Consider the following 21,689-nt stretch of genomic DNA (forward strand, 5'->3'; position numbering starts at 1 on the left):
ATGTCGGCTGTCAATCTCTATGTGGACACTAAAATGTTGGCGCTGTTATCATGACACTCTTGTAATGCTGCTAACTGCATTTTATAGGGGACAGCATTATAAGTTTAAACATGCCACTTTACCAGCATATTCTGCCCCTTTTAAAATGCAGTAACCAGGATTACAAGTGTGTCATGATAACGGTACCAACATTCAGTATCCACAAAACTATTGTCGACATCATAACTGTCGAACAGTCATATTGTATTGAACCCATATCACTGATCCGCATAGAATCTGCTTCTATTCTGCAACAGGGTGCCATTCAACCAGGGGCCCCCTCCTCTCTCCCTGGCGGCTGGCAGCCGACTGACGCGGCTGGCCAGCCACCGGAGCATTAGTAGACTCCGGGCACTAGAGTGTGCCCGGAGCCTACTGTGCATACATAGAACACCGGAAAATGGGCGCGGCGGCCATTTTTCCGGTGTTCTGTGCAGCAGTGACACCCGACGCGGGACCTCGGATAGCTAAGTTTAGAAAAAATATGGGTGCAGAGTGTGCTGTGCGGGGCCCCCCTGGACCCGGGGGCCCGTGTGCCCCGCACACACTGCACCCATTATAGATATGCCACTGCATTCAACAGTACTAACATGAACAAATAACAAAGCAGTAAAGTACAGATTGTGTGTTGGGGCCCTTCATTTTTGTGTTTTATTTGTTAATCCCCTAAAATGAGGTCACCAGCCGCTGTACCTGAGTTATTCTCCATACATGTATAAATGAGTTTGCAGATTCTCAATAGTAGCATCACTTTTTTCTCTGGAGAGTACATCTTCTGCATGGTGAAGAACTTGATTTTGATCTTTTCCACGTCCACTGATTCTGGTGTTGGGGTTAGAACCCCCAGCTCCTGAGGGCTTCTCTGTTTTACTAACAGCAGGTTCTCCTTCAGCTCCCTCCAAGCTCCACTTGTTGTACGGAAACTCTTCAGCATGTTCTCAATATATCCTTTCAGTGGCTTCAAGATACATTTGTGCATGGCCTTCTCCAGGACGGCATCTGAAACATGGAAAGGAAACATGTCACTGTTCAGTCTGAGTCCTGGAAAATAGTAGAAAGTCTGTCCCATTGCTGTATCTTAAACACCATCTGTAACCTTTGAACTTAGGGCCTGATTCAGACCCGGTCGCAAGCGCTGAGCGTTCGCAACCGGGTCGATGGTGGCCCACAGCGCATGTGCACGACGGAGTCGGCTCCGTCGTGCGCATGTGCGAGACCCGGCTAGCGACGGGAAATCCGTCGCTCCGGGTCTCGTACCAAAGGGGGCGAGCTGTCGCTGTTGAGTGACAGCTCGCCCCCTTTGGTAGGCGGGCCGGGGGGGTGGCTGCCCAAACGGAGGCGTTCCCATGAGAACGCCTGCCATTTTGGGGTGGCCCCACTGACATCACGAGTGATGTGAGTGGAGAGATTCCGGCTCTGTTAGAGCCGAAATCTCTCTGGGGCTTGCGGCCATGAGACCCTACCGCAAGGGTCTCGTCGCAAGCCCGATGGTCGCGATGGTCTTGACCATCGTGACCATCAACCTAGCCGCTCACTATAGCTGTGGGTGGTCTTCCACAGCTATGCGGCCGCACAAAAAAAACAAAAACGTCCTGATTCAGAGCGAGCGCTCTTTCAGAGCGTCCGGCTCTGAGTCAGGGCCTTAGTGCCCTATCTGGGGCATTCCTAGGAACTGGCAACAGGGACGTAAAGTCTCAATTCTAGAACCATGGGTAAGGTTTAAATGGATTTTTCATCAATTCATTTTTAATTGTCATACACTTAAACTTAAGTAGGACTATAATAAACAGACATTTATTTTATTCCCCGGTGTGCTTTACTGTGGGAGCAGACACAAGGGGGGTTATGTAAGAGGGTCAAAATTTTCAGGAGCAGAATTTTCGGCTGCAGAATTAAAGCTGCATTAATTTAAATGGCAAAACCACCCTGATTTTCTTCTTTATATTAATGTATCTTTACATCTGCAGCCAAGATTGCTGGAATCGTGCTGCTCCTGAAAACTCGGACCCTATTACACATATTACATAATATAATGGCAGAGAAAATGATTTGCTCATCTACTTTACTTATTGGAATACTATTTTTATTATTATTATTATGTATACTTGCAATAGACTTAAGTTTGTCCTGTGCATTTCTAGGAATCTAGCAACAGCATTTTGCTTTAGAACAAGCTAACTCATTTAAGGAAAAATCTTTGCTAGACCCAATAAAAAAAAATATGATTGTTGCTCATTCATACATTATAGCAGTGGTCTCATACTCGGTCCTCAGGACCCCACACAATTCACGTTTTGCAGGTCACCCAGCAGGTGCACAGGTGTATTTATTATTCACTGACACCTCTTATAGGATCCACAGGTGGAGCTAATTATTTCACTTGTGATTCTGTGAGGAGACATAAAAAACATGCACTGTTGGGGTCCTGAGGAGCTCATTCAGACCCGGATGCAGTGCAGCGTTCACTCGTAGCTGGCAGATTGTGCTTTCTGCGCAAGCGTATAAGCCGCAGTGCGCATGCGCAAGCCAGTCTTAGCGATCGGGAATTGGGCGCATGAAGTACACACACTGAGCGCTACTTTGAGTGACAGATAGTGCCGTGTGTGGGTGGTGTCAGGGGGTGTGGATGTGTGAATGCAGGAGTGCTTGTATGTTCTAACGAAGTTTCATAGACGTTTCAATTAGCATGGAGGCGTCATTGTACACGTCACCTGGTTGTACTTCAGCCTGCAGTGATCGCAGTGCTTGCGACAGGGTAGGGTCTATCTCAACGGCTATGAGCAGCTCCGATGGCTCTCTATGTTACTGATATTACATACAGTTCCTGGAGATGACGTGTGTTGTGAAGGAAGAGGGGACGTCTTTAGACCGGCGTGCATTCACTCTGCCGTCGCTCTCTAAGACATAGAGGGCGTCCTTACAACTTGTCGTGCGATCATGAAATTTGCATACCCTGCCCCTGACGGCTGCGAAAGTGCGTTGCGTCCGGGTCTGAATCGCCCCCTGAGTTTGAGAACCTATGCATTAGAGTAACCCGTAAATGGTCTTACATGGAGCAGTTCTCTCCACATACTTAATGGCCTCTTTAATATATCTCCCCTATATCTCTTTGGTAAAGTAATCAGTAATGCTGGGCATACACGGCAAGATAAAATGTCTGTCAGACCGACAGACATTTTATCTGGCCGGCTGCCAGCCGCAGATGTCCGCGGCATACACTGTGAGAGAAATCTCACAGTGTATAGCCCGACATCTGCGCTCCGCCCCCGGGGGAGGAGACATTTCCCTGTTCCTTCTGTAGGAAGGAACACAGGAAATGTCTGTCTGTCGGCTGCGCTGGGCATACACTGCCCGATGCGGCCGACAGTTACCGGGTAAATATCGCATCGGACGGGCATGCTGGACAATCCAGCATGCCCGACCGAGCAATATTTAACCCTAGGTCGCCCCCCCCACGCTACAATTATCGCGGCGATCCGCCGATATCGGGCGGATCGTCCCGATAATTGCAGCGTGTATGGCCAGCATAAGAGAAGTGCAAAACAATTATCAATAAATAAAAGCATACCAAAATCTATTTAAAAACAAAATATTTAAAAAGAAAAAAAGAACATAAAACATATCGGAGCCTGTGTATAAACCTGATTTTACATAAAATTATGCAGAACTGCAGTCTTTGCATAATTTTATGTATTGTTGCTATGTACTAATAGCACAATGAGATTTCACTGAACTCTCCGACAAGGTGCTAATTAGCACTTCAGCTCACAGTCCCCATTATTATCAATGGACACTACGATCTGACCCGTGTGAAGCTTTTCGAAGTTTAGCCCCAGTAGTTGGTGTAAACTACTGTAAACCTATGGGGGCTCCAGGTGCAGGAGAGAGTTCTTTCGATCTCTCCCCGCAGCCCCTGGCCGACCCCCGGAAGCTGACACTGTGTGCCTGCGCATTGCCAGCTTCCCCCGGAGAAGGCTTTCACTTCTGTGAAAGACTTCTTCTAAATGCCGGGGATATAATTTGCAGGGACATCGGTTACCTACAGGTCATACATGCGCACAAGAGCCCTGACGTTCAGCGGAGGGAGCCGGACAGGGGCGGAGGATCCCTCTTCACAACCCGACACTCTTTCCCATAGGGAAGGAGCGGGTTGCGATCTACAAGTGGGAGTAAATGCCATCTGAAGAATATTATATTTTCGGAGCTTGATGAATTCATACTAGTGTATGGGGACAGCGGGCCACTCCGCAAGAGGAAGGTAAGTAGGAGATATCTGTGATACTAGTGTATGGGGACAGCGGGCCACTCCGCAAGAGGAAGGTAAGTAGGAGATATCTGTGATACTAGTGTATGGGGACAGCGGGCCATTCTGCAAAAGGAAGATAAGTAGGAGATATCTGTGATACTTGTGTATGGGGACAGCGGGCCACTCCGCAAGAGGAAGGTAAGCAGGAGATATCTGTGATACTAGTGTATGGGGACAGCGGGCCATTCCGCAAGAGGAAGGTAAGTAGGAGATATCTGTGATACTAGTGTATGGGGACAGCGGGCCACTCCGCAAGAGGAAGGTAAGTAGGAGATATCTGTGATACTAGTGTATAGGGGACAGCGGGCCATTCCGCAAGAGGAAGGTAAGTAGGAGATATCTGTGATACTAGTGTATAGGGACAGCGGGCCACTCCGCAAGATGAAGGTAAGTAGGCAATATCTGTGATACTAGTGTACGGGGACAGCGGGCCACTCCGCAAGAGGAAGGTAAGTAGGAGATATCTGTGATACTAGTGTATGGGGACAGCGGGCCATTCCGCAAGAGGAAGGTAAGTAGGAGATATCTGTGATACTAGTGTATGGGGACAGCGGGCCACTCCGCAAGAGGAAGGTAAGTAGGAGATATCTGTGATACTAGTGTATAGGGGACAGCGGGCCACTCCGCAAGAGGAAGGTAAGTAGGAGATATCTGTGATACTAGTGTATGGGGACAGCGGGCCATTCTGCAAAAGGAAGATAAGTAGGAGATATCTGTGATACTTGTGTATGGGGACAGCGGGCCACTCCGCAAGAGGAAGGTAAGTAGGAGATATCTGTGATACTAGTGTATAGGGGACAGCGGGCCATTCCGCAAGAGGAAGGTAAGTAGGAGATATCTGTGATACTAGTGTATAGGGACAGCGGGCCACTCCGCAAGATGAAGGTAAGTAGGCAATATCTGTGATACTAGTGTACGGGGACAGCGGGCCACTCCGCAAGAGGAAGGTAAGTAGGAGATATCTGTGATACTAGTGTATGGGGACAGCGGGCCACTCCGCAAGAGGAAGGTAAGTAGGAAATATCTGTGATACTAGTGTATGGGGACAGCGGGCCACTCCGCAAGAGGAAGGTAAGTAGGAGATATCTGTGATACTAGTGTATAGGGGACAGCGGGCCACTCCGCAAGAGGAAGGTAAGTAGGAGATATCTGTGATACTAGTGTATGGGGACAGCGGGCCATTCTGCAAAAGGAAGGTAAGTAGGAGATATCTGTGATACTAGTGTATGGGGACAGCGGGCCATTCTGCAAAAGGAAGATAAGTAGGAGATATCTGTGATACTTGTGTATGGGGACAGCGGGCCACTCCGCAAGAGGAAGGTAAGCAGGAGATATCTGTGATACTAGTGTATGGGGACAGCGGGCCACTCCGCAAGAGGAAGGTAAGCAGGAGATATCTGTGATACTAGTGTATGGGGACAGCGGGCCATTCCGCAAGAGGAAGGTAAGCAGGAGATATCTGTGATACTAGTGTATGGGGACAGCGGGCCATTCCGCAAGAGGAAGGTAAATAGGAGATATCTGTGATATCTTCTGCTTTACCTTCTTCATGAATGGCCAGATCACTTAATTTCTACAATTGCAGGTGAAAATGTTCATTTTCACCTGCTTTTGTAGAAATTAAGTGACGATGAATAGACCCTTAGAATGAAAATATTCCCGGCGAGATGGATACATAATAATCGCGGCAGTGCCGCGATTATTAGTACATAGACCAGGGGTCTTCAACCTTGGCCCTCCAGCTGCTGTGGAAATACACATCCCAGCATGCACTGCCACCTTTTTGATATAACTATAATGTGTAGTTCCACAGCAGCTTGAGGGCCAAGGTTGAAGACCCCTGACATAGACCCTTGTAGTGATTGATTCCTGATATGGATTTCCCTTACTCGCTTCTACTGAACTAGATTAATCAGATTGCATAACAAGGTGTAAGTCATGAAATAGTGCAGAATTTCTGTTTCTGGTCAAGTCCCTCAAGGTTATATATTTAATACTTGACAACACAAAACAATGTAGATTATGCTAACTCACATGCAAATTATTCTTTTTTTAAATAGGTCAACTCTTTTCCTCCGTTTCAGTGTATTTCAGTTCACTTTCCGCTGGGTCAGATCTGTCATGTAGCTGCCAAACCAGATGAACTGCAAGTTTACTAAATCTTCTCTACATAGCTACACAGCAGCTTAATGGCCACAGTGTCAGTTCATGCTTTTCTACTGAGTAACAAGTAACATCATCATACATACAGCACTTAGCTTTCCCTTCAGGAGCAGGAGAAATAATGTTTATGAAAGCTCCATACCATACAGCTGAATGTATATTCTATATTGCGTAAGATATTTTTCTCATGAATAGTTCTGTCATTAACAAGTCAGTCAATGTTAAATAATAACAAATTACAAATCTGAATGACAGATAAGTAGTCTCGATCAGAGGGGTTTATTTCAGGGTAAAAACTGATGGACCTCAGAGGGAATATTATTTTGTGCTAGTTTATCTGCCTTGTACATATACATTGCTGTTACTTTTACAGGATGTTGATGCTGGAAATACCAATAGCGAAAAACAGTAAAAAACGTCACATGAAATCCCTGTCAATCATCACGTTAGAACCTCCGGTCATTTCACATTTTCCTACTTTTCTACTAAAATTCTCCTAGTTCCAGTCTCAAGTATGCCGCAAGTCAACCATGAAAGTGAGGTGACGATGAGGCTGTCTTTGTCACACGTAGTGTTACTATTTGTACATAGCGGAGTGTATTTACTAAAGTGTGGCTTTTAGAAGTGGAGATGTCGCCCATAGCAACCAATCAGATTCTAGTTATCATATATCTAGCACCTTCTACAAGATAATAGCTAAAATCTGATTGGTTGCTATGGGCAACATCTCCACTTCTAAAAACCCACACTTCAGTAAATATACCCCAGCGTGTGATTTTGAATGTAATGCATGGCTGGGAGGTGAAAGTGGCATGTCACCATTAAAACTATAGGACGAAGCTGAATAACCACCACCTCCAAGGTGAGCACCAAAAAAAAAAAAAGCACCAAAGTCCACCCACTAATCTGGGAACAGCCCTTTAAATGTGTTGAATCTTTGCATCTCATTTAAATAGCTTGTCCTATAAAGTAAAGCGGGGTGCACACCTGGACCACCAGGCAATCCAGCGATGCGATGTAACGATATATCACATCACTGTACTCACTGAACGATCTTTACATGTCTAATGTAACTACACCACATTGTCCATGGCATCGTCCCATCTGATGTGCAGAATATCTGATGGGAAGATCCAAACACCCAATTCATCGTACCAGAATTGGGTGGTTTTCAGGATACACTATAGGACGGTTCCAATCCATCGCAGACGATATACAGTATGTACCCAGCTTTAAATGTGCTTCTTTGCATGTGGGTACAATGTGAGATCCTGGACCAAAGTAAGAAAGGAAAGTCCAATCTGCCCAACTTGTAGCATCACAAGATACAAAAGATGCCACCAACTTGATGCTAAAATATAGGATAATGGGGCCTTTGAATTACTGTACATAGTTTAGGAGAGGTAGGAATTAGTAGTTCATCTCAGTTCATCTCTCTCGTGCCAGAATATTGTCACATCTGAAAACTAAAATGTATGGTACTCAGAGTGAAGTCCATATTTGCCTTCTTTTGGGAATAACAGGGGAGACCCAAATAGGAAGTGCAGGGGGTGTGGAGTTGTAAATCATGTCATAAAGCCCCTATATAGGAAAGTGGCAGGTGAGCCCTAAGGGTTCAATGCCATCCCGGGAGCCCCTGAAGCTCAGAAGTTTCCCAGACATCCTGGGAGAGTAGCCAAGCACCATATAATATAATATAATTTCCCTAATACTACAGACTGCACAAAGGAAGAAGAGATCACACCGATTTTAGAAGCAAAAAAATGTATAAAGTGAAAAATTGGTTACTTTAGAATAATATACAAAAACGGAAATCCGAAATGAATATAACACTTTTACAAGAGACCAACCTCTATAAAAGCCTCAGGGGCTAATTCTGAGTGGTACAGATCTATGTGTACAGTCCTTGCATACAGCGCATGCGCAGATGCCAAATTATGCATGTTTGTGTATGTGCGTCCAACTCTGAGCAGGACAGAACTTGGCTGCATCCGTCTTTCAATGAAATTTGGAGTTCTGGGATGGCAACAAGGCGATCACACAGAACTGCCCTGACTAATGGGGGGGTCATAGATGTGTTGTGGATTTGTATCTAGCCCTCCGTGTGTGAGTCGTGCGTACAGGGAAGGGAAGTCTGTTTTTGTTGGATTTCTTGCACCTAGTATGGGGCTGATGCAAGTTCCGAAAATGATGATGGTTACCGTGATCAGCAAACTTGGTAAAATCAATGGACGTCATGGCTTTCCATTTGTAGACACATGGATCCCTGCATTAGTACTACGGCTATTCTCATTAGCATAAAGTATTAATTCAGCCTTCTGCGTCTGCCCGTAACTCCAGCCACTTTGTGTGCAACGCTCCAGCAATGTTAATGTATTAAACTATATTATCCAGCCTGCTTGTGTACCGGATCTGTATCCCAACAGCTTTGTTGGTACAATAAACAGACACAAAAAAAACGTTTGCAGACAAGGAAGACTTACACCCTGCATAATTCATTATATTTCTTGCCAGCCATCTACAGTACATAAAATTTCGATTTAAAAAATACACACATCATTAATACATTAACATTACTGATCTGGGCAGTCCTCAATCAATTTGCCAGAGACACTCAGAGCATAAAACTACTGCATCTAATCAATGGGTTGGATTTAGGGATATGGAGTTAGCATAAGAAAACAATGTTTGTACTCATACTGCAGCTTTCTACATGCATGAAATTATCTGTTCTATTACATCAGAGGTTACATTTTAAATTATACCACAATAAGAAAACCATAATATTTAGCGTGCAAGGCACATTCTGAATCCTCTGTAGATGTATAAAGTAAGGGAATATCTCAATTCAGCGTGATGTTGAATAGCCCCGGGAAGGAGTTACAGGAGCTATGCAATTGACCCGTGCTGTTTAGCCCAAGTATAGAATTTCCCCTCGCACCCTCCTGAGGTGTGAGCAGAAATCCGACTTGAGTGCCGAGCGCGATGCTGTTTTCCGGCTTAGCGCTGCGCTAGCAGCTTGCGACTGGCACTAATCAGGGAATGCCGGTTAGCGCAACTAAACACCCTGCTTAAGGCGCAGTAACCGGCATCCTCCAATTTAAGTGGTTCTAAACGGACTAAACAGTGCGGTTAATTCAAAAGCTCTAGGAACTTATCCTGAGGCTATTTGAATCCCCCCCCATTAGTCTGCTTTTGAAGCTGACATGAAAAATTATAAGAAATTATTATTTTCATCATAGTAGATTTGTGAGGTTCCACAGTTTTCTGGACAGTGGGGAAGAACTGGACATAAAACAGGAACATACAAGGTAAGCAAAACAAATGCAGACATGAAAACAAAGAGTAGGGAGGGCCCTGCTTGTTGCACAGCTCAAATTCTGATAGGAAAAGAACACATCCAAGACAAGAAGAGGGAGCAATGTTCAGAGCGGAGATGTTGACAGTTGAACAAATTGGTGCTTATACTATATTACTAGACACTATTGTGGCTGTACACTTGGATATATTCTATTCACACATTTACCTATTCAATGCACAAATGAAACATGAACACTAAACCCACATGTATCCCTGCTTATACGGCATCCTGACCCCAAACGCGCAGAGAAATAGCCATCAGAACATGATCATCATTTGCATATTAAACATGTTTGTTATTTACGTGTACTAGTCAGAAAGTGTACTCAGAACTTATAGCACAAGCAGTAACTTCAATCATTGCCGCATATAGATCTTTTCCAGCACAGAAAACAATGAGAATTGAAGGCAGCTATGGACTGTCGAAGACTTTTTCGGTGTGACATATTAGGATGGACTGACACTGATTGTGGAGGAATTGCTAGAGATATGTATATTTACTCTACTGATCCCAAACACTGTCTGCATATTGGTACCTTTATGAGAGCGACTACATTGTGTGTAACTTTGTAAAATGCTCATTGTCGTTTAGAGATGGTATTATATGAGATCTGAACATGTGTGCTACACTAGGGCTAGCTCAAGGTGATGTCTAAGCATTGCCTATCTGTATTTCTCTGGCCAATCCACCTCATCATGTCACAATTAACTTTGGATGTTTTATGCCTTGTGTGACTCCTAAAGATCATATGTAACAGGTTCATACTGTGGTACGCTGCTCTACTGTAGTGGTAGCTATGCTTTCACTGGCATCACTGAAATTCTGGCTTAGCAACACCTTTAGTACAGATATCAAAGTCACAAAACTAGAACAATGGCCTCAAATACAGGCAATATATGCTCTGTGCATCATAAATATTCCTGCCTCCGAACCCGGGGACGCATTGTGCATATTATAGTAACCCTCTACTTATATATTCATGTCCATTCTCGTGCCTCATTGAAATGAGCTCTCCCACTCCAAATATGAGACAGGGATGCATTCATCTCTCTGAGTATTTCATCTACGGTCTCAGCTACAAGCAATTCATTGTATAGTTAACCCCTTTTATTTTAAGGCATGCCCATTGTATGTTTACTTTGTAATTATACAACATAACACATACTATTTAGACATGTCACTAGTTACAGGCTACAATGTTATAGTCTACCTAACCGCTTTCCCTGACATAATGGAATCCAAGCAGAGTTCTCTCTCTACCATCCCTACCAGGCAGATGTTTCATTGTCCTTTCAGCATTTAATCTCAATATATTATAAAATAACATAAGACAAATAACATAATATCTGGGACAGAAACAGAAAATCCATTGTGCAGTTGATCACAGTGGTATTTGGTTGGGCATAATAATGCAGCTTGAAATTTAAATCCTTGATATGAATTATTTGTATGTAGTCTTTGACTTTTGTTTAAATCTTCATAAATAATAATGATCTTTACAATTTTACTGTTATAAACCACCATTTTAAATGGTAGTTTAGAATGTAAGCTCTTTTGAGCAGGGCCCTCTACCCTCTTGTGCTAATATATAGCTATATTTACTATCCATGTCCGTGTCCTGCTTTATATTGTATTGTAAGTCGCTGGTTACTTATTTGTTTATGTACTTTGTAAGGCACTGCAGAACACTTGTGGCGCCATATAAATAAATGATAATAGTAATAATAATAATTTTATGCAGCGCTGCACACAAAACTATTTACAGGCTCAATCAAGGAGATCACAGCGCGGGGGAAATGTATCCAACCCTCTCATGAAGACAGGTGGAGAAGTATCCCATAGCAACCAATCAGCCTCTACCAATCATTTTATAGAATGAACTTGATAAATTAGATTTAGAAGCCGATTGGTCGCTACAGGCAACTTCCCCACATGTCCTCTTTAGATATTTGATACATGTTTGATACATCTCCCCCGGTGTTGTTCTCGCTCTCCATCCAATAATTGAACTCAGTGATGAATGATAAGTTAAATTCTTCTCTTGAGAGAGATGGACGTAAATTCCGTCACAATTCCATACGTAGTGGACTTGCAAATATATGCAAATATCGAATCTACTGGGATGTGTAATAAGATGCCCAATGGTGGCTTTGCAAATATGCGGCTTGTGTACGGAGACGTTATCCATCACATGGACATCAGACAATAATCGACCATCTGAGTAACCCCCCATGGGTGCGCAGAAAGGCCACCTGAAATGAGACACATTTTTCTGCATACGGGATTATGATCGCAGTCTGAAAAACTCCCCTAAAACGGTCGGGAAATGCCTGCATTTGAGCCGAGATTCCCGTTACCTCTCCCAAACGCTCCCTGACTGTCAATCACACTGTGGGAAAATACTCACTGCGACCGCCGATGGTAATACTTGGTGCATGCGAAATGTGACCCAGACGCATACACAGATCACTGATAATCGCTCCAATGCGTAAACATCGCCATTACCTCCATTTCTGAATTAGGCCTATAGAGCGTTATTAATGGGTCATTAAAATGAATAAACTCTGAAATACCTTGAACATTACTGAAATGAATCACTACTCTTAAGCTGGGCACACACTAAACAATTCTCAATTCTGTTAGATATTGGCCAGAGAGAGGTTTAGTAATAGAGCAGGAAGTCCACTACTGACATCACTAGTGATGTCAATAGAGCCGCCCACAAATGCCAGGCGTTCCTAAGGGAACGCCTGCGTTTGTGCAGCCACCCCGCCTCCCCGCCTACAAAACGGGGCGAGCTGTCAACATCGCAGCCGCCCCATCTTGTAGCGAGACCTATAGCGGCGGTTCTTGCACATGCGCGCGCCGGAGGCGGCGCATGCGCAGTGGGGGACCATCAACCCGCTTGCGAGCGGGTCTGAATCAGGCCCATGGTTCACAATTTGTAGTGTATACAGAGATCTTCCCGATCCTGCATATAAAAGAACATCACCTCAACCATTTGAAGTCCAGGTGATCATCTGAAACAAAGCAATTAATGTGTAGTGTGTACGTTCCACATCCGATGTTATCGGGGGCAGTCATCTGAATTTGTCTAGTCGTTGGCAAATCTCTCAAGTGTGTACCTGATTTATTATGTAATCTGTGCTCTGAACTAACGTCAGACCTGCCCATAATAGCTGCGTGGGAAATACCCGAAAAATAACCACTGTAGGCATTGTTTTGTGTTCTTTTCCGTGATTCAGCTTTAGTGTCAAGAAAATATGTTTATGTTAAATTCCAGCACAGGTGATGATTCCCAAAACAAGATGAATAGGAAGTAGAAGTTATTTATTTTATTTTAAACAAACATAACTTTTTTCTTAATGGTTTTAAACAGAGCCAATACAAGCCACTATTAAAAAAATATAATTAGAACATATACGTAACCAGAAACTATCTTCCCACGCCTGCCATCACTATTACTTTGTTGTGATGTTGCAGTGATGTAATTTTTGTCTCTGAAGCATAACTCATTACAATCAAATTATTGTACCTGAGAAAAGTACCTGAGGAGTCGCAGGTTATAAATAGTACATTTAAGCGGTTACTCAGATATGTCTGTCTATCTCCTGCCTCTGCAAAGTTGACTAAATCAGTGGCTTTATATTAAACTCCTGTGATGCCAAACCGCAGTCAGTTTCATGTATTAGTCACAAGTTTCTGGATGCTTAAGCAATGCTGTTTTGTTATTCTGATAAAGGGATGTTGAACAGGTTTTAACAGGAAACATTTAGGGATAAAACATACTACATACTGTATACAATGGGATGTAGTCTGGAACCCGACGGTCTAAATGCCGACCGCCGGCTTCCAGACTGCTTTATCCCGACTAGGGACGAATGACAGGCGTCTAAATGTAGACGCCTGTAATTTGGGCGATGTCGGGTGACCGGCGCCCGGCATCCCGATCAATCGGATGCTGGGCGCCGCAGCGGACAGGGAAGGGTTAGATTTAGGGCTCCCAGGGGGGACTTAGGGCTAGGCACCCCCCCGGGAGGTTAGGGTTAGGCTAGGGGGAGGGAGGGTTAGGGTTAGGCACCCCCGGGGGGAGGTTAGGGTTAGGCACCCCCCGGGGGACTTAGGTTTAGGCAGCGGGGAAAGGGGGGTTAAAACCTAACTATGCAGCCCAGCAACATTAACAATTAACAGATTAGTGTTGAGCAATCATTATAGCCGGACGTCCTTCTGCTCACAAAGTAGTAATGAGCAGGAATATCACTAGTAAATGATCATCAGGCATAAATACCTCCTTCCTGTCTGGGACTGTACATGTGTTTGATGCTAGAGGAAGGAATTTAAACTTGCACATAGTACTAAGCAACACAAGTACATTATGAAGCAGTTAGGCCAGGGCCATATGGAGGGGTGTGTGACCAATACAGCCACCAAGGGCGCAAGGCCGAGGGAACGGTACGGTTGCTGCCACACCTGTTTCCACCTTGCTGGATGCCTGGGAAGACTCCACGCATCATGTAAAGGCAGCAGGTGCATCTTTTGGGCACATCCGGTACCAAACTTCTCGCTTCTGTCACTTGTTCTGTGATGTCATGACATACATCAGGTACGGAGGTTGCAGGCCCAGGGCGCATATACACCCTGCTATACACCACATATCACTTGCCATTAGGTGCTCCCCAAGATGTTTTATTGTGAGAGGATCATTTCATAGTTCTGGGCGGAGATATGAGGACAAGAAAGCAAATGATGGAACTGAACCAATTTGTGGAATTCTACAAGCGGACTAAACAGCACCATCATAGACACTAGGTAATGCCATATAAAAAGGTTGCTTGTATTCAGTTATACCTTTTATCTGCATTCATTTACAGGGCATATATCATATTTAGGCCTGCATTGCATTTGTACCAAAAAGGCTGATTGGAGGACAAGGAACAACTTTTTACCCAATTATATAAACTGCTGCCCTACCTATATTTTTAAAAGCCTACATGTGTGCTATTATTATGAAATATTGATTGTATTTGTATCCATAGTGCTATTTACAATGTATTATTTTGCTATTTAATAAATGGCATTATACATTTATCCTCTTAGTGAATAATGTGTTTTAGGCCTTGGAGGCCAACTGTGCGCTGTATATTTTACATACTGTCTATACACATCTGCCATTGGTAGAACCACTGAAAGTAGCGCCTTATTGGTTTATAACATGCTATAATACCCCACACTATACAGCAAACAACTTAATGTACATTTTCAGTTAAGTGGTATAACAGTAAGCTACAAACACCTCAATACATCCGATGTAGGTAACTTGTGTGTCTCCAACTGATGTGGAACTATAAGTTCCATCAACTCCCTCATAGCCTTTGACTGGAATGCTGGAAAGCTGGCGAGGCTAGCAGGGACTAAGGGTGTGTCCTAGGTCTGTGCTACATACAGGTTCAATATGCGGAAATATGCTTCTGTAATAGATGTGTTATCTAACAGGCTTTCTGATGTAAATAAGAGCAGTCTATACAGGGGCTAGCTGGTGCTTGACACTTATTCTTGCTGCCATTGAAGAATGCCCTTCATGCTCCAATATGTTTGGAGGACACTGGCTGTCTGTATCACAAATCCTTTTGTTCTCAATGACAAAGACAGCGTTTCGCTGAGAACCAATGCAAGATTCACTGAGAACCAATGTTTTGCTTTGGTTCTCAGGGGTTACGTTTATAATACAGGGATTATCAGGGGTTACGTATAATTTACAGGGGTTCTCAGGGGTTAATTACAGTATATTATATGGGAGTTCTCAGGGGTTAGGTATATATTACAGGGGTTTTTCAAGCGTTAAGTATATTATACAGATGAGTGAAGACTAGCAGAAAGCTATTTTAATTAGCATTTCTCATGCCAAACAAGGCAACGCATCATTCCGAGGTTTAATTTTAAAGTGAAAATCTGGGATTTGAAGCAGTGAGCAGCTTGGCAAAGGCACCTTCCTGGCAGAATCCAAGGAAAAAGGGGTAGGACCTCACCCAGCTGCAAATTCCTAAGAAAGCAAGGACTGTTGGTACTAGCACACAGTAACCTCTTCATTGCTGGAATGCACATTTTAGCCTAGATAATGACAGAAAAACTAGACACACACAGGTTTACTTGATAAAAGTGCACTTAGTACAAATGTAGTGTAAAATGCAAGTTGAGACTTTGCCTTGTTTATAAAATAGTGCAAAAGTGATGTTTTATGTCTTTTTATGTGTATCACAACAAAGCATGGAAGTTATTAATGTGCCAACTTATTCCAGCAATGCAGAACAATGAACACTGCGTCTGATTCACTACCGATCACAACTGTGATTACGCACGGAATCGCCCAATTGTTGCGTTCTGCGCATGCGTATGGATTGAAGTGCACAGGTGCGAGCCAGCCACTGCGATCGCAGTGACTATGCCGACCGATCGCAGAGTGATTGAAAGGAATTGCCGTTTTTGGGTGGTAGGCAAAATGCAGGCGTGCCAGTGCGTTTGGACACCGTTGCAGGGGCGTGCATAAATTATCCACTGCGATGCCATATGCAGCTTGAGGACTCATAGCGTGCGCTGAAGTTAGCAATTTCTGAGTAAGGTCAGACCTTGTGCAAGTGTGCGTGAGGCTGCAATGGTACTCGATATTACCGATGGTTTCGCAGTTTTGCTAAACATTACAGATGTGTGTAAGGTAAAGTGGGCGTCCTTATGTTCGCATCGCATTGGATTAGCATACTATCGCAGTTGAACTGCATGTGTAAACGCTATTGTTATCGCAGTTGCGATCCAAAATATATCAGGCCCTCTGTACACTCTTAAACGAGAAAACCAAATGTGCCTGTCAGCCGCGCACTGAAAATACAACATTGAAAGAATCAGGTTATTAAATACCTTTGTATAGAAATAGTCTTGAAAGCTTTATTGTCTTGCAAAGTTCAGTATGTCATTGAATGAATGATATGGACATTAGCATCTTAACATTGCACGACAATGAAACTATTAAACTCCCAGGCATGAATGATGTAGTAGGACACACTGGCAGTACTTTCCATGGCTTTATACAGCTCAGGTTTCTTCATCATTCTTGCGCTGTGCCTTTAATATATAAACACAAAACAGCTGGGCCAGCGCCTGTGTTTACAATGCCTTTCAAAGATCATAAAAGATGAATACAGAACGCACTTTGGATAAATCTATGCTGTATTTGTTATGGTTTGTTAATAACCTTACCCGTGTCTTAGCTGATTTATTTAAGACTCATAAGTAAAATAAATAGCAGATGTAACTGAAGCCAGCGTGTAGCGGTCATATGGGGTTTCTAGCTGTTGTGCAAGGAGTATCGACAGTAAGTTATGTTTATAAAACAATGAATTTTTTCCTCACCTATCTGATCTTCAGGAATCAGGGATTCGATTGGAGGGTCCAGTTCGGAACTCTGTGATAAATAATTCTTAACCTGTGTCATGAACTGTCGGATGGTGTGCAACATATCTGTGCTGGAGACGTGGCATTCCTTATTTTCCTGAAGGAAACTGATGTAATCCTGTACAAGGCACCCAAAGTAAGTGCGCTTGTCCCGGGACATGGTTGCTATTTTTTTAACCATCTTCTTCTCCGGTGTCACGAAGGAACTGAACACCCCACTCACTTTACGCAGGTGGGTTTTCATGATTTTGGAGAAACCCAAAGACGTTCTCCTGTTTTTCCGGGACTTCACTGGTGGTGCCATGCTCTCCTGATCGCTCTCTTCCTCGCAGTCCTCCAAGCTGTCTCCTTCATAGAAAGGCGGCACGACGCGCTCATACTCAAAGGAGTCTGACGATGAGGTCGAAATACTCATGTCACTCAATCGCTGTATGCGTAATGTGCCTTGCACAGGGGAATTGCCGTTCTGACTCAAGTTTATGTTCTGCATGGTCTTCTGTGGCGGAGATTCTTCAGTCTGTGACTCAAATGACGATCTGCAGGAACTGTTAAGTGATGGGCTCTGGTTGTGGCTTTGCCACCTGTTAATGGTGGCCTGTTTCTTCAAGCGAGGAGGAGGGATAGGGGTAGCAATTGGAGGAGAGTCTAAGGTCCCAAGCTTATTTTTAATAAGTGTTTCTGGCATGTTTGGCTGTTGCTGTACAGCTCTGGACAGCTGAAGGGATGTGCGATGACTGTTAATGGAGGGGGGAGGTGGCCTGGGAGGTGGTGATCTCGCCCTCCCTATGCCATTTGCTTCTTTGGTTCTTGTGCTCTCCCTCTTCGAACTTCCCCCTGAGTCCTGGCTGTGTACTTTTAAGAAGAGAGGATTAATGAAACACAGAGCTCCGTTGGTCTGGCTACATTCCAGTTCTGAGGGCGTTCTGGTGCGGAGAGAATGCACTCCATTTATAAGAGGTAGATGATGTGACTCCCTTTTGACGTAGCTTTGGGGGAGAGGCTTGGGGGAAGGTGGAGGATATTTTGGTCTGATGTTTACAGGAGACTTCCAAAAGCCTTAAAAAAAAGAAAACAAACCATCAATATGTGAACAGTTACATGCATTTTTCTAACTTTCAGCAACACATCTATTAGCAGCATCAGAAGGTCTCAGAGGCTGTGAGCCATCTCACCTTACCAACAGTTTCACAACAAACGGTGCTAAAAATAACCAGCACCCTGGGGTTTGTAAAATTTCTACACTGTATAGCATAAAAGAACAAGCCACAAGTCTGTACATAATCCGTCTATGTGACATGACAACACTGCTACTGAGAAACTTATCTTAAGCAGCATTAATTAAATAAGATTATTTATTTAGGGATCAAGTTTTCACACTAGAACATATTACATATATATCAGACTGTGTTATACACTCACTAAGCACTTAGGTATTTTTTCTATTTTGTCATATCATATTTCTACTGCCGAGATGGGAAATAGCAGCTATTTTAGCTTTCCTGAAATGACACTTGTGCCTCTTATGTTCCAAGAGGAAAGATGGGGGAGGGAAGGGGCAAGCAGAGTATAGTAAGGGTATCGTTGTGTAATTGCGAATAGAGGCTGACCCAATGGAGATGCATATGCGCCTGCCAGTACTTTATATACTTTTCTTTATACAACAAATTATTATATGTGCCTGAGGACTGATGCAAATACTGCTGAGAATGATGGTTGCCAGCACTAGCTGCTTCTGACTGGCTAATTGAGGATTCACCAGTGAGCAGACAGGTGCTATTTTTGGTACTGCCGGGAGACCAGGTCACCCTGATACATTCCGCCCACTTCCTAGACACCAGTCCCTTTATATTTGCATACAAATACAAAGTATCTTCTAGTGGACACTTAAAAAATGTAATACTTATAAAATTGTAATTGTTATAAAAGGGATTCAGTAACCAGTAATAACCAATCAGATATCAGCTTTTAGCAGTGTAGTGTAGTCAATGTGTCTTTACACAATTCTGTTATCTCATAGGCATGTAATATGTCTTACTATTTATTTTATTATAAAAAAATAATTCCTCCTGCATCATACATTTCCCTTCATCTTTAGGATGGTATGCTCATTTGCACAGGTTGACATAACATGATTCGCTCAATATACATTGCTACGAAATATGCCAGCACCTTATATATAAAAAGATAGTAATAATAAATCCAATAAAAGGTGGGGGCTTATGTAATAAGGTGCGAGCTTGTGCCGTGACGGGAATTCATGCAAGTGTTCCTGTATTTTTAAAGCAGTAATCTCTTTAAAGGCAAAACCAGCTTGGTTTTGCCTTTAAAATGATTGGCGCTTTAAAAATACGGGACTACTCGCATGAATTTCCGCAGCATCACAGGCTAGCACCCTATTGCATAAGCCCTGTCTGCAAACATGATGTGTCTAAGTAACTAATCAAGTATAAAACAATATTGTACATAGAATTCAAAAGCTAACAGACCAAAAAATAAAGAATTCTACGCGGTTTACTTCAGAATGAAAAAAAAAAAGCAAAATATCCTCCTCTTTCACCCACCCACTCAGTCAGTGCCGGGCCAGATGATCAGCTGGATAGTTTTTTGTTTCCCCAACTCTCTTGGAGCCTGTAAACACACAGCTGCATGTGAGTAGCTTGCACAACTTGGATTTTAGCACAGCGTGTGGTAAGTAAAATGGCATGCTGTGTGCTTTTCAAGATTATAACAATGAGTAACAGGAAACTTTGCTAAGAAGTCTAACATATGTCTGCCCTACTTGTCGGAGGCCCAAGAGACAACGCTAGCAGCGTACAATAGACTGTTTATGTTAGACAGGCCAAGTAGGTTGACAGAAAATCTGTTTTTTGGTAACTTCCTGAACTTTGTTTTAATATGATTTCGCTTTTTCAGTAAGAGAAAACAGAATCCAACGACAAGTTGATATTTCTGGCATTAAAACTCCAACCTGCAGTATCTGAGAACACAGATGTCCTTACTAAAGTGTATTTAGGGTCGGTCATCATGGGTAAATATTCTGTGGGGATCATTTATGGAGCACAAAAGCTGTGTGGAAGAGTTTATTCAGGGTACAAATAGGCTTTAGTCCAAAAGAACCATTTCTTGCTCCATCTTTTCAGATGCTTAGGGGTATATTTACTAAAGTGAGAGTATTTAGAAGTGGAGATGTTGCCCATAGCAACCGATCAGATTGTACTGAACATTTAACTAGCACCTTCTACAAGATAATAGCAAGAATCTGATTGGTTGCTATGGGCAACATCTCCATTTCTAAAAACTCTCACTTTAGTAAATAAACCCCATAGAGAGGCCATATTTGGTGTTTTTGTATCTTCCCACTCATTATCTCCTCTATGTTCTCCTAATGTACTGCTTATATCACCCACTCCTAACTATTATAGGACTCCATAAAAGAAGGAAACTCAGGAGTTGACTCCAGATTGTTTTTCAGCCAATTTCAGGCTGTGAATGATCACCGTTCAAGTCCATACACTGAGCAATAAGGGCCTGATAATAGTCGCATACAGTTCTTAAGTTCACAGAATAGCACAAATTTCTGCAACTGCGAGTGCTTTAGAGAAAAAAACCTTGACACATGCGTTACACTGTGTGTACGCACAGAGGTATCAGAAATGTATTGGAAATGTGCTGGGCGTTCCTTGGCCATGATTGTCCATCTTATGGGCATGTTAGGGAGTTTTACTGAAGTGTTGCGTACACAGACGCTTAATCGCTCACAATGGAGGCAATACTCAAATGGGACATCTGCACCTACCATAAAGCTGGTGCAAATTTTTGCTGGTGCGACCAATTGTGGCATCTAAAGACACATCAGGCGGTATTACAGGACTGTAAAAGTGGCTGTCTCAGTCCTTGCACATTCAGACGCATGCCTGTACACCAGAGGAAGGGCTGATACTAGCATTAGTATATAGTCACCGACGCAACTATGGCAAGAGATGTTAGAGCTTTAGCAGCAGTGTGCCACTTAGAATCAGCCAATAACCATTGAAAGCAGTTGCTTGGTCGGCTGGTTTGCATGAGTATGGCCTGCTTACGTCTGTTGACCACTTCTTTTCTCTTCTCACTTAAATATCTTTTTTAGCATCCCATCATTAAAATAGGATTTTGGTACTTACCGATAAATCCCTTTCTCCGATTCCATAGGGGACACTGGAGTATGTACAATGGGTATAGACGGGTGAGAGAGTGGAGACTAGCACTTTAAATTTCTTTAGAAGTGTAGCTGGCTCCTACCCCTCCCAACGTCAGTTAAGATTATCCAAGCCTGAGCGGAGACGGAGAGCATAGACAGAGGAAACAGGAACAAGGAGAAGGGGGAACCAACTAAAAAGG

The 21,689-nt window shown here is 43.3% G+C and overlaps 1 protein-coding gene across 4 annotated transcripts in view; it reads right to left on the bottom strand.

Annotated features, from left to right (window-relative positions):
* The window catches only part of RIN2 (Ras and Rab interactor 2), a 168,121-nt gene that overhangs the window by 11,572 nt on the left and 134,860 nt on the right, over nt 1-21,689 (bottom strand). For all 4 annotated transcript variants that reach the window (XM_088477342.1, XM_088477343.1, XM_088477344.1 and 1 more), the window contains 2 exons: nt 17,271-18,368; nt 733-1,038 (listed from right to left, as the gene is read on the bottom strand). In XM_088477342.1, the coding sequence (XP_088333468.1) occupies nt 733-1,038; nt 17,271-18,368 (1,404 nt within the window). The remainder of the gene's footprint in view (nt 1-732; nt 1,039-17,270; nt 18,369-21,689) is intronic.

The sequence above is a fragment of the Taudactylus pleione genome, unplaced genomic scaffold (assembly GCF_031769625.1).
Source record: "Taudactylus pleione unplaced genomic scaffold, aTauple2 ptg000201l, whole genome shotgun sequence".
In the NCBI taxonomy this organism is placed as follows: domain Eukaryota; kingdom Metazoa; phylum Chordata; class Amphibia; order Anura; family Myobatrachidae; genus Taudactylus; species Taudactylus pleione.